We start from the raw sequence: 13,176 nt of genomic DNA, 5'->3' as shown, positions 1-13,176 counted from the left end.
TATAAATTCACTTTTCATACACATAGGCAAGAATAAAATGTTTATAATCAGCCTTTTTTCTAGAAAACCCTGATTATAAAAACATTAAATGAAACCAACCATTTAAAGAGCACAAAAAGTATGTGCAGAGTGAATTAAAGAAAAATCAGAATGTATCTGCATTTTAATTAAATATAGCAATTAACATGAACATGTACCCAACTGCTCTTTACCATGACTCTTTAGTATGTATTACCAATAATGGATGAATGAATTGCTTTCATAAAGAACACCTACAAATCCGGAATTTTTCAAAAGAATAAATAAATAAAAAAAGTCTATTCTAATTTAATCTCTTTCTAAAATCCACACTGGTTTCTACAACTCTTGAGCCTTGAGAAAACAAATCAAAACCGCCTACTACTTCTAAATATATCTGGGAACATTTATAGAAAACTGAGAAAAAAAAATTATACTGTTAAATAATCACGGTTAGAACTGGTGCCTTATTGTTAAGCTTCTCTATTCCTTATACCTGAAGAACAAAAAAAAAAAAAAAGTATTAAAAGCGCAGTACTAAATGGCTTTGAAGAATCACTTGAAATTTTTGTGACAGTTTGTCAATCAACTCCAAACTCTTTTTTAAAGTTTAGTGTGATGACTAACAGCATTTCTCGTAAAGTGTTTCAAACTTCAAGTTACTTAAAAATCCGTGTGAAATTGAAGATGTTTATTATTCAGAAGAACAAAGCGTCTCAAAATAATAAATGCTTCATTTCACCCTTCCAGGCACCTACCAGTTCAGCTCTCCTGAGTCTGCACCACCTGGGACTCCTCTTGGCAGAATTAAAGCCAATGACCCTGACGTGGGTGAAAATGCAGAGATTGAGTATAGCATCTCCAATGGGGATGGATCAGACATGTTTGATATCGTCACTGACAAGGACACACAGGAAGGGATTATAACTGTCAAAAAGGTTTATTTTTTCTCCCTCTCTTTTATATGTACTTAGCTCTCCAGGTGTTACAGTTATTTTTCTTTTTTCCAGGGGAAGGGAGGGTAGATCTCACAAGGGGTCAGGCTGCCAAGGAGTTGTTGTATTAGTTTTGTTCTCTTTCTTCAGCAGATATCTGTTATTTTCAAGTCTCAAGGGAAATTTACTAGCTTGTCACTTCACATAAAGCAATATTTCAGTGGCTGCTGTCTGTTCAATATATATACTCTCACACACAGTACTTTTGATTAGGGCTGTGAAAACCTGGAGGGGTTCAGTTCACAGAGGGGTTTGTCAGCCGGATGCTGCAGTAAGGCTCACAATGGCTGGAGGCTCACCTGAAGTTTGATGAACTTACACCTCCAAGGCTAAACTGGCCCTTTCTAATCTGTCCAACAGTCAGGTTTCTCCAGTACCCAAAATTTGTCTTGGTTTAAGTCTGATCTTGGTGAAACTTAAGTTGTCACATACTATGTCAATGGAAGTCTGAAGAGCACAGACATGTTCAGAAATTTAATTCAAAATACAATCTTTGACAGATTTATTGGTTGCTTTTTACTGTTCAGACTGTTGAATTCTGAATACAATTTTTGGTTCTATTCTTACCGAATAGAATCAGTAACAATTAACTGATATCTACACATATATATATATATAATATAGACCTATACACATATGTTTGGAAACATACGTGTATTTATGTATGTGCACGCATGTATATGTGTGCACATAGATATGTACATATACAGTTGCATATATAGATATGTATAGTATAAACATCACATAGTTTGGAAATCAGACTTCATAGTTCTCCTTTTCAGTCTGGAACAGGGAGGCCAGGGACAGGTCTGGGTTGCTACTGATAGAAAATAGGCAAAGGTAGATGGTAATGGAGGAGGAGTAAAGAAAAAGGAAATAGGACACAGAACATTTAAGAGCTGGGATAATTGTTCTTGCTCCTACGAATGAGCTAAGACAAGTAAGACCTTTAGCAACTCCTTCTTGTGGATTGAGTCCAACTTCCCTGTTGCTTTCTCTCTTTGTGTCTTTCTATACATTGACAGTTGGACTAGATGATCTGAAAAGTCCCTTCCAACTTAGGTAATTCTATGATTCTATGACCCCTCCTGGTTTTCCAGGAATCTGAGCAAGTAGTAGGCAGAGGGATCATAATTGCCTTGCTGACCTATGATACTTCTTATTTGTCTTATACCTAGAACAAGCCCTAATATACCTCATCTTTTCCAAGACACATTAAATAATTTTAGAGGTTTGCTCTTAAAAATGCCTATATTTCTAATTCAGCATTATAAATCTGACATTTCTAGTAAAGTGACACAATTTTCTTTATTGCTATTGTTATTATTTGCTCCACAGCATCTGGATTTTGAAAACAAGATGTTATACACCTTAAGAGTGGAAGCAACCAACACTCATCCTGATCCTCGTTTTCTTCAGCTGGGGCCATTCAAAGACACAGCTTTGGTCAAAATTTCTGTGGAAGACATAGACGAACCTCCAGTGTTCAGCAGACCCTGGTATTTAATAGAGGTTGATGAAGATGCCAAGGAAGGAAGCATTATTGGGCAGGTTGTAGCCCAAGATCCAGATGTAACAAAGAATGCAATAAAGTAAGCTACTACACAACATAAAATGCTTTAGATGTGGGTTAAGTCTCATGCACAAAGTGTGATGAGAGTGCAATGCAATAGGGTGCCACTTGAGTAATTAAGCCCATAGGGGCTACTGAAAAGTGTCAAGCAGAGAAATATCTATGGGAGCTTGTGAAGGCAAACACAGTTAAGAGTGGAGGCTATACTTCTGAAGAACAGCCTATAGGTACCAGGTAAAAAGAAAGGAGAGGTCAGTATTTAACTGGCATTAGGTTCTAGTACTTTCACCAAACTGTTCAAAAAATTATGATGTTCCATAGTTTACTTAATGATCACATTATATTAAATAAGAAAATATTGTGAGAAAGTTATAACAATTAGAGGTAAAAGTTCAGTGTTGTGAAATTTCTGTAACTGTTAGCCCGCTGCAATTACTATCTGCAGTAACAAACACAGCACTGAAATTTGTGTATTTACCATACAACTGATTAGGAAATATGATTTGTGCATTTCTGAACAAGACTGTTATGTCTTGCAGCAGTACAATTTGGGGTAGGAGGTGTGCGAGGAGGAAGAAAATAAAATATTTTTAAGTAATCTATGTATAAAATCTCAGTTTAACCTGATAGTGACTGGTAACTACTGGACTAATTAAAAAACACCTGTAAAACAAATTTTTCATTGCTGGGAAAGAACAAAGAAAAAGCAGTGTCATAAAATAAGATTCTAAGAACTTTAATCTTAAACTACAACTAATCCAAAGACTTTGCTGGTAATTTTGATGGTCCTTGTGACATCTCTCCTCTCGTCAGCCAGGGCCCACTGCCCTTTGTGTGGCCGCCTCCTGTTAAACAGGCCTTGTTTCCCTAAACTGTTCTTAAGAAAGGAGTTCTTAAGACTGACTGGAGCCTTACAGGAGTTTGTTTTCAAGCCATTTTAGCCAGCACAGTCAGAACCATGTGGACATAAAAATTGGGCCCCCAGCATAAGAAGGACATGGTCTTGTTGGAGCGGGTCCAGAGGAGGGCCACAAGAGGATCAGAGGGCTGAAGCACCTCTCCTATGAAGACAGGCTGAGAGAGTTGGGGTTGTTCAACCTGGAGAAGACAAGGCTCTGGTGACATATAATAGGAGGTTTCCAGTATCTGAAGAGTGCCTACAAGAAAACAGTAGAGGGACTTTTTACAAGGGCGTGTAGTGATAGGACAAGGGGTAATGGCTTCAAAATGGAAGAGGATAGATTTAGATTGGATATCAGGAAGAAATTTTTCACTATGAGGGTAGTAAGGCCCTGGAATAAGTTGCCCAGAGAAGCTGTGGAGGCCCCATCCCTAGAAGCGTTCAAGATCAGGCTGGATGGGGCTTTGAGCAACCTGGTGTACGGGGAGGTGTCCCTGCCCATGGCAGGAGGGTTGAAACTAGATAATATTTAAGGTCCATCACAACCTATACTATTCTATTATTCTATCTCCAAAATATCTTGCTGTAAATTATACTTAGTTATATCTGCAATGCCTGTCCTTTGATGACTGAGTTTTCCAAGAAACAATTAATTTGCAAATTATTATCTAAGAATGTCCACTTTTAGTTGTCATTCAAGCATTCACTTTATAAGCTAAAATGTAATTTCAAATATCAATCTAACTAACTGCCTACATAAATAGCTTGCTCTTCATCCCACTCACTAGTCTTAAAAAAATGTTTCTCAGTATTTGTAACATGCTGCACTCCTCAGGCAGCCACATGAAAGCTTAGGTTAATTGTAAAGAAAACATTCTTGATTAACCACAGTTAAAATTAGAAAACTTTTAGAAGTGGCTGTGAGCTAAACTAGGGACTGTAGCAGGGGACAGTTATGCTCAGTTATACTGTATCTTGACAGATATTCTGTGGATCGACACACTGACCTTGATAGAATATTCAACATCTATTCAGGAAACGGATCCTTATTCATCTCAAAGCCACTTGACCGGGAAGAAACTCCCTGGTACAACATCACTGTCATAGCAACTGAAATCAGTAAGTCGGAGATCATTTATCTTGGAAGAACATTAGAACTGACAAAAGACTGAAATTCTACAGTATCTATGATTTATCTTGTTTCATTAGTTTTGCCCTTATTCAGATATGATCAATAGACAGATTATCTTTAAATGCACATCTAAAAGTTCAGTTTACTACTTTAGGTTTATCTTTGCATGTTTATGAAAAGATAATTTGGAATTCTCAGGCTTAAAAAAACCCTGTGCAGTATACATTAGACAAGTTTACTGGTACCCTCAGCATTCCCAGCAAATAATTTGGTTCAGGTGTGATGCACTGGTTTTATCCTAAGCTAAGTCTTTGGGAAAATCCTTGGGAAAAAAGATGTCCATGACAGACAAATAATACATTGTCAGAATGACCACTGTAAACAGGGGAATAAATTATGCTTTGCCTCAACTGCTTTAACTATCTCAGGAAATGGTGTCATTTGAAGCCAAGACTAGAGGAAATTATTTCTCCTCCATGTCTCAAACAAACCCTGGCCCTAAGTCTTTCACCTGGATTCTTTACTATTCTGTTGGAACTTTTAGATCTGGGTCTCTTGCCTAAATTTCTTTCCAGCTGACAGTCATCAGAAGGGAAACAAGAGACACTGATTTTTAGGGAACAAATTTTCTCCCTTCCTTCATTCTCCCTATAGATTCCCCAGGAGTCTATGTGCTTAAGAGTCTGTGAGTCAGGTATTATGGATAGATGAATTATATTTGCATTTTCAGAAAGATTGATACTTTTTCTTCATAAATGCTTTTTCACTGTTTGGTCAAATATGGTCTCCATTTTCAATAGGTGTACTGCAAGACTCATCTGCAGCAATAGCTTGACCTTGGAGGTCAAGTTTGTCAAGACCAATTTATGATAACATCTACATATCTCCTTTTTTTTTTTGTTTTGGTTTTTACATTTTGGGGAGAAAGGACAACTTTGGGTTGTTTTTTGTGTGTGTGTGTGTGTTAATGTTGATTGACACTGTTTAAATGCTTTACTGATTTGAATGAGTAAATGTTCGTGACAGCTCAACCTCAGGAAACAGTTTTTGCAATGAATCATTTACTGCACTGATGTATGAAATACAAGTCAATAATAACTCAGTGACTTGTTTTTAATGCAAATCAATTTAAGTTGTATTATTTCAATATATACTATAACAGAAAAATTTGTTTCAACTATAAATAGGGCTTTTATGTATATGGAATGTATGTCAGTAGAAAATGAAATACAATTGCTTTAATAGAATGAAGATAAACAAACATTTCTAATGTCTATTGGAAAAAATATATTAGATAATTCCAGATCTTTTCATAAACATAGACTATAAATCTTTGTATTGCAATGTAAATAATTTTCTTGTTTCAGATAATCCAAAACAAACAAGCCAGATACCTGTCTTCATCCGGATTTTAGACATAAATGATCATGCACCAGAATTTGCGAAATACTATGAAACATTTGTTTGTGAAAATGCAAAAGCAGGACAGGTAAACAAATACCTATGTTACTGAAGAACTTGCAATGAAACTATCCTGGAAAACCATCATGAAGACTTCAATGTATCTTTATTTGAACAACTGCAAACCGACCCAGCCTTTTTAATCCTTACCTTCTACAGAAGCTACCAGTTGATTCAAAAAAGGTTTGAGGAGATAAAAGATGCAGAATTTTGCCACAGTATAATAACATAGCATATAATACAAAATCATACTTTAAGGTGGTTTTTCATTGCTAATATCAGAAAATATTTTTCAGAAGTAGTTATGCATAGCGCTACAAAACCCTCATACTGTTTGATAATTCTATTTCTTCTGGATTTTTTCAAAGCCTTCAAGTACACAAAGCAGCAAAATCTTTTATTATGCTTCAGTAAAGGAGACATGAAAAATGAACTTTTAAAAAAATAAAAGATAATACAACTGTTTCCAGTGTAAGTTAAACTTCAGTTTGGAATTGAGTTGAATTTGGTCAAAGCTCATGCATATCCCTTTTTAAATCATCTATCATTTCAGCAATTCTGTAATAATCTAAAAAGACAATAAAAAGATTTGTAGAGAAAACGAAGTGATAACTGGGAACTGAGAAAGGAGGCAGATCAACAGAACTCTGAGGCAGGACATTACAGAAATCTTTTAATATTACTGCCTCTACAACTGACATGTATTTACACTAATGCCAATCAGCCTTTCAGTTTTAAATCCTGTGAAGAAAGACGTAGGTTTTGGTGATTTTCATTCTGAAAGTATTTACCAAAGAATTTGATTTTATAGCAGATTGGGTGCCTCTAGATTGTCTTTCAAGCATGGGCCTAAAATCCTTGCATGGGCCTCTTCTCTAGACTGATGTATTTTTGAGGGGAAGAAAAAGCTTGTAAAAAGTAGCAGTACCTGAGATGAGTCTAAAATTTCAGGTCCTACAGAACTCTAGACACAGGAAGAACACACAATTTACCAGATGAAATTCAAATGATGTTTTATGAATGGTTTAACAGATGGGAAAGCCAAACAAATAAACAAACAAAAATACACAACAAAAAAGCCCCAAAACCCCAGCACTAAAAAAAGAGAGAAAAAGAGAATACAAGGATACAGCCAATTGCTGCAGTGTGCCTTCAGTTCTACTTATTTTTCATTTGTTATACCTAGTACTAGAATTTAAGTAAGTGGGTTAGAAAGACAGAAGATACTTTGAGTGAAATCACTTGGCTTTGAAGAAGTACTTGACCATTATTTTAATTCATTTTCAAGAAAGTCTTACTATTTTTGATGCAAATGACATAAATAGAGGAATACGCATATCAAAGACATTGAAGGAATTATAATATCAGAAAAATGAACAAGGAGCACCTTTCCAAACAACTGAGGTTTATGATCAGAACAATGTGTCTTAACTGGTGACATAAATTGTCACATACATACAGTTCAAGGCTTATAGAATAAGCAAAAAAATCCCTAAACTTCTGGTTATTGTACCATCATAGTTTTGTTTTGTGATTTATAAACTGTTTTTCCAGGTGGAATATCTTCAGATAATTCTAGCCATTAATTTCAAACAGCTGGCATATGACCTAAATTCTGTCTGTGCAACAAAATCTCTTTGCAGATGATGAAAATGAGATGAAAATGAGACAAATAAACCTTAAAATCTCAGTATAATGACTGATAGCAAAATGAGTAATGTACTTTAATTGCATAATACAAAGAAAGGTTCCAAAGCTTACAAATTAAGATTTCATTGAAATTAATCATATGCAAATTTATCAACCAGCAAACACAAGTTTTTGTCATATATTTGAACCAAGTTCAATCCAAGCATACCTCTTGTCAGTTTCCTTAACCTAATTTCCATCTAGTCTAGCATACTTGATGAAATATCAATTAATGTATAAAATTTCATGTATGTTTCTGGTAAGTTCTCTGCTTTTCTAACAACAGAGATGACAAAGGTCCATTAGATAGGCACATTGTTATTCAGACCTCCCTTTTATCTAGTGTACCAATGTAATTCCAGGAATTATTTTCCCTAATTAGAAAAATCAACAAAAATACTAGAAAGACAGTATGCACCAAGTGTAGCTGGAGAAGAATGAGAGAACCAGACTGTTATTCTATTTATTAGCAATTGAGTTCCTCAAGACAGGCATCTGAGTTCATATCTGGACATTTACACATAGTTCACTTAGGATTTCAGAAAACAGATCACCTTCAGTGCATGAGAATACTTTTATTTTGGTGCCTAAAAATAGTAATGGATATAGAAATACAAACATGAATATTTTAGCCAAGGATGCTAAGTTCCAGATATTACTCATCTTTCCAGAATTGCTAGTGTTTAGTAGGTCTACTATGATATAATAAAGATATAGAATCATGTTGTGTTCATTTAGTACTACTCTACCTTATTTTAGAGATTACCTAAACAGTTGTCTTATTAAAATCATTATTTCTTCTTGACATATCGCAGCAGTGCTTCTACATCTGGTGCCCATAGCAGGACAGCCAGACTGAGAAGATAACTACATTTAGTTAATTCTTAAATATTTCTTTTAAAATCAGGCCCAGCTATTAATCACATCACTCTCTAAATCTCAGGTGCATCAGGAAGGAGTCAGAATGATCAAACATTGCTCTCTGCCACCTGGTGACTTTACTTATTCTCAATATCAGCAGATATTAGAGGCTGCATTCATTGTGGTTTTCAGACGGCCTTAGGAACATCAGAGGAAGGAAAATCCTACAGAGTCTCTCCTCCTCCCCTGCCACTTTTTGGTCCTCAAATAGCAATGGTATAACTGGGGAGAAACGTTATCACTAGAGGTGCATAAACAACTACTTTCATTAGGCTGGAACAGATTTGTCGCCATGCAAGTTCTGTTCCACTGGCTAATACACAGGCTAAAGAAAATTATGACACAGCCTTCCTCTCACACAATTTAGAAATCCCTAATCCTTTGATGGTGTGCTAGAGCCCCAGGGACTGTTGTGGGGAAGGCTCTGGTACAAGTTCTCTCATGCCCTTGTCACGGGAATTAATTGGGTCTTTTTAGCTGGATTAGAGGATGAGTCCTCTCCATGGAAACCAGGAAGATTTACTTGAAAAGGAGACTGATTTAACCTAACAATTTACTAGTAAGAATTTAGCTAATTTCAATACCTATCAACAATAATATTTAAGAAAATAACCTGGGTCGATTTTTTTGCACTGATGCTACATTCTTTCCTGCCATTCAGGGGCTCTCAGACATCAGAACAGAGAAACAGTTTGTTTCCTCTTCCAGAAAGCTGGCAGATTTTTCTTTTCATTAGTCTCCATACCTGACCCCCTTTTGCAGATGGAGCAGACCGAGATCACATTTTTCGTGTGGCCACTGCTAATTATCACTCACAAGTTGCTTATATATTGTAGCTGCCTTCTCTAGGTAGACACCCATTGGCTTGGCTTAGTGAGAGACGGTCTGCCTCTCTTTTGAAGTAAGACTTGGAGTTCAAGAGAGAATTTTCCAACTTCTGATAAGCATTCAGCCCTGCTTTAAACCTGCCAACACATTTGTGGAACAGAGCCAAGACTTGAAAACCAAACTGTTTTGCATTACCAAATATGAAGCTTTGTTAAATGGCAGGCATTTTAGAACATTTCTTAAGACATAAAACATCAAGATCAAAGGTCTTTTCAAGCTTACACACATGTGATGGAAGTTGCTTTCTGCATCTAGCACCATACAGGTGTACAGGCTAGAATTGTGCCTGATCATGTGTGATCACCCAAGCCCCAAAATGATGAGATGAGCATCCACTGACAGCTAGACTGATTTTGAAACACTTCTGTGTGGGGACATTTGAACTATATTATTACTTCAGTCCTAGAGGAATGTAGCCACTTCGAAATCTTCTACAAAATCTTCATCCCACTCATTTAATATGTTTTTGATACATTCAAGTTTAGTTAATTATTGGCCCTACCAGATCAAATATGTTTTTCTTTCACATTTTATTGCAGACAAAGTGGTCAGATCTTTCCAGATTCCTTGAGAAATATTTGCAGCACAGAGCAAACTTAATAAATTTCAAGACTGACAAAACTAGTGGTCCAAGATCCAGGATTTGTTCTGTTCTCTCCTATACCACTTCTGAAAAAAGTGCCAGACAAAACCAAACAGTATAATGTCCCAGATATTCCTTTTTCAAGTGCCTAGTGATATTTTTTAAGTCTTATCGCAGAAGCAGCTGAAAGTAGATAAATGACGTTTGAGAAATTTCTCTGTTGTACAATATTCAGGTTTAACTAAGAGCGTAATACAAGAATGAAATCCCATATGATTCAGGTGGATTGAAGGTCTACTCCTCTGCATATCTATAACCTCATGCAAGAGAAAAACAAAATTCAGCAGCTGTTACTGTATGTGTAGCTTAACAATATCTGTCTCCAGTGGTCTTACTTCTCTGAGACTAGAAGTACAATTTTCATACTGTATAACAATTACATTCTTATAAAACTTCCGAAAGGCATTGTCTACAACAGCAGACCATCTTTAAATACCTGTGAAAGAGACATTATTTTTCAGTCTTATTTATAGTGAATTTTAAAAGAAGCTTTTTGAAAAAAAAAAAAAAGTTTTAAAAAGAAGATAGCAATCACCGATATGTTGCTTTTTTTTTTTGTAAAGAAGCACCAGCAGATTACATTGTGGACATCCTACTTGTCCAAAATTTTGTTTTATTATTACAAATTTTTAACCTGAAAATACATTGCATCTGTCCACCCATAGACCTCATCTTGTTCAGTTTTCTTCAATGAACCTTTCAAGAATCTGTCTGAAGCATGTTGCTGCATTTTTAAAAGGTGTATCCTGGAGCCAATGTGCAACTGTGGTTTATTTGCATAATATGCCAAGCCAGCACAGGCTGAAAAGCACATCTAAAAAGTGGCTAGTGCTGACTTCTATGCATAGTGCTGCTATGCTAATGTTTGTTCTAATGGTTCCTATGTTCCTTTTAGAGGCAGTCCCAAGACTGAGCCCACAACCCAAGTCCCCTACTTGTGCAGCTCTCCATGTCCACAAATGCAGTGCATGGTGACCTTTGTTATTTCAGAATGCCCCCACCTAGCTTTTACTCGCTTTCTGTCTTTAAAACAGCTTGAAGAAAATTGGAGATCAGTGTGCATCTAGGGATGTACCAGATATTACAAGGCAGTCTATTCAACCCCAACCACTTTTACAGACATGAGTATGAATAGCTATAAAATAGCTTGAACATAAACTACAATCACAATTTTGACTTTGGTATAAGTCCTGGCCTTAAAAACACAGCATCTAGGATAAAAAAAAAAACAAAAAAAACCCACAAAACAGTACTATAATCAAACCATTCCCGATTTGAAAAAATTATGCCGATGGGAAATAGATCCAAACCCTTTGACAGAATCTCTGTCTTCATCATGAAATAAATTCTTCAAGAAATGTTTCCAGTGGCAATAATTCCTCATTCGCAACTCATCTTACATTGTCAAGCTGCTACAACCACTTTGTCCTAGTGTAAAGAGAAAAATTTATGCCAATGCCTAAATTTAAATTTTCAGTACCCTCAAAGACAAGTGACCTCTAAAAACTTAAACAGAACTTGAAATACCTAATAGGATCCATGCAAGTGTTAGACTCTTTCTTTAAATGCACAAAACTGCACATGTACGTGCACACAAAACCCTCAATGACAATAATGCTGTATTTTCTCGATTGTGCTCATTGACATAGGAAACATAAGAAAAAAATGGGAGTGCTTTTTATTTTCTCTAAGCCTGATAAGCTTGAAACATGTTTGAGTAAAAGTCAATTTCTTGAGATAACTCTTCCCTCATAAGTCTTACAGTGTCAGAGATATTTCTCTGAACTCCTGGTAAAGAGTGATCATAACTCAATGTCCATAACTGCTTCAAACCAGAAGAATACACTTCCAACAGGGAATGAACATGAAACAGTACTAAATTTTTTTGTATAACTGTGATATTTAAAATAAAAATAGCCACATCTCTTTCGTTTCTGCCATGATAATCATTAGCATTATTCTCTTTTATTTACAGCTGTATAAGTGAAAAAAAAAACACCTTAATTAGATAACATTTCTAATTTCCTTTCACCTATTCATAATTTGGAAAAATTCACCTACAATCATCCTTCCTTATTGTTCTTTTATTCTCCCATCTTTCCTGGTGGAAGAACAGCTGGTTCTCAATTTATGCAGCTAATAGTTAGAGTAGGTAATAAGTTGGTTTTCTTTTTTTTCTTCTTCAGCCTTACCCTCAACAATAAGTTTTCAATGTAATTAGGTTCCTCTATGCCTGGCACAATTGTCCTCCTCCATGTGATTTGCACATGAAGGGAATCAAATCCAGATCCTACAAATATCCCACTGATTACATCTCAAAAAGCCCCAAGATACTCAACTGCAATTTCTGGTAGCTATTATATCAGGATATTTTCTCCTTGAGTTTTTCAGCAAGTAAAAGCGCAAATATTATCACTTATTCTAATTCTCTCTCTTCTCTCTGTTACTTTTACACTTTTTCTGTCTTTTCAAACTTGTAAAAATGTGAAAGGAAAATTTTCTCATTTCAACTTGGTATTTTAGTCCTATCAGAGGAATTATTTTTGGTAGCAATATTAAATTTTTGCATTAAACAATACAAAACTAAAATTAAGGACTATCCTGGTCTTGCTCTCTGTATTGTCACTCTGAGAGGCAGATTATGGCAAAGAGAAAAGCAATGGAACATTGGGAAAATGTTGGCATAATCAGAGACTCAGCAACACACTGAACGGGCTGCTTTGCCATAAACAGGGTTTAGGATAATCTTGGGAAACATCTAAAACTCAAAACAAATTTTAAAAATCTAAAGAGCCGTGATCATCAAATGCTTTAAAAGTGAAGAGATCTTAATATGTAATTATTATTCTAAACACTCGTAGAAAAACCGTATAATCCTTCACCATAGTCACATCCTCTTGTGCAAGGCTGAAGCTCACACATTACCTTTCAAATTCCTCAACATGCCTCAAAAAT

General features: G+C 35.7%; 1 protein-coding gene across 2 annotated transcripts in view; it reads left to right on the top strand.

Annotated features, from left to right (window-relative positions):
- Positions 1 to 13,176, top strand: part of LOC141463894 (cadherin-9) — a 72,019-nt gene that overhangs the window by 53,323 nt on the left and 5,520 nt on the right. For both annotated transcript variants that reach the window (XM_074146566.1, XM_074146567.1), the window contains 4 exons: positions 769 to 956; positions 2,352 to 2,605; positions 4,470 to 4,606; positions 5,987 to 6,108. In XM_074146566.1, the coding sequence (XP_074002667.1) occupies positions 769 to 956; positions 2,352 to 2,605; positions 4,470 to 4,606; positions 5,987 to 6,108 (701 nt within the window). The remainder of the gene's footprint in view (positions 1 to 768; positions 957 to 2,351; positions 2,606 to 4,469; positions 4,607 to 5,986; positions 6,109 to 13,176) is intronic.

This window comes from Numenius arquata, chromosome 4, assembly GCF_964106895.1.
Source record: "Numenius arquata chromosome 4, bNumArq3.hap1.1, whole genome shotgun sequence".
In the NCBI taxonomy this organism is placed as follows: domain Eukaryota; kingdom Metazoa; phylum Chordata; class Aves; order Charadriiformes; family Scolopacidae; genus Numenius; species Numenius arquata.
This window is presented reverse-complemented; position numbering and strand designations above follow the sequence as displayed.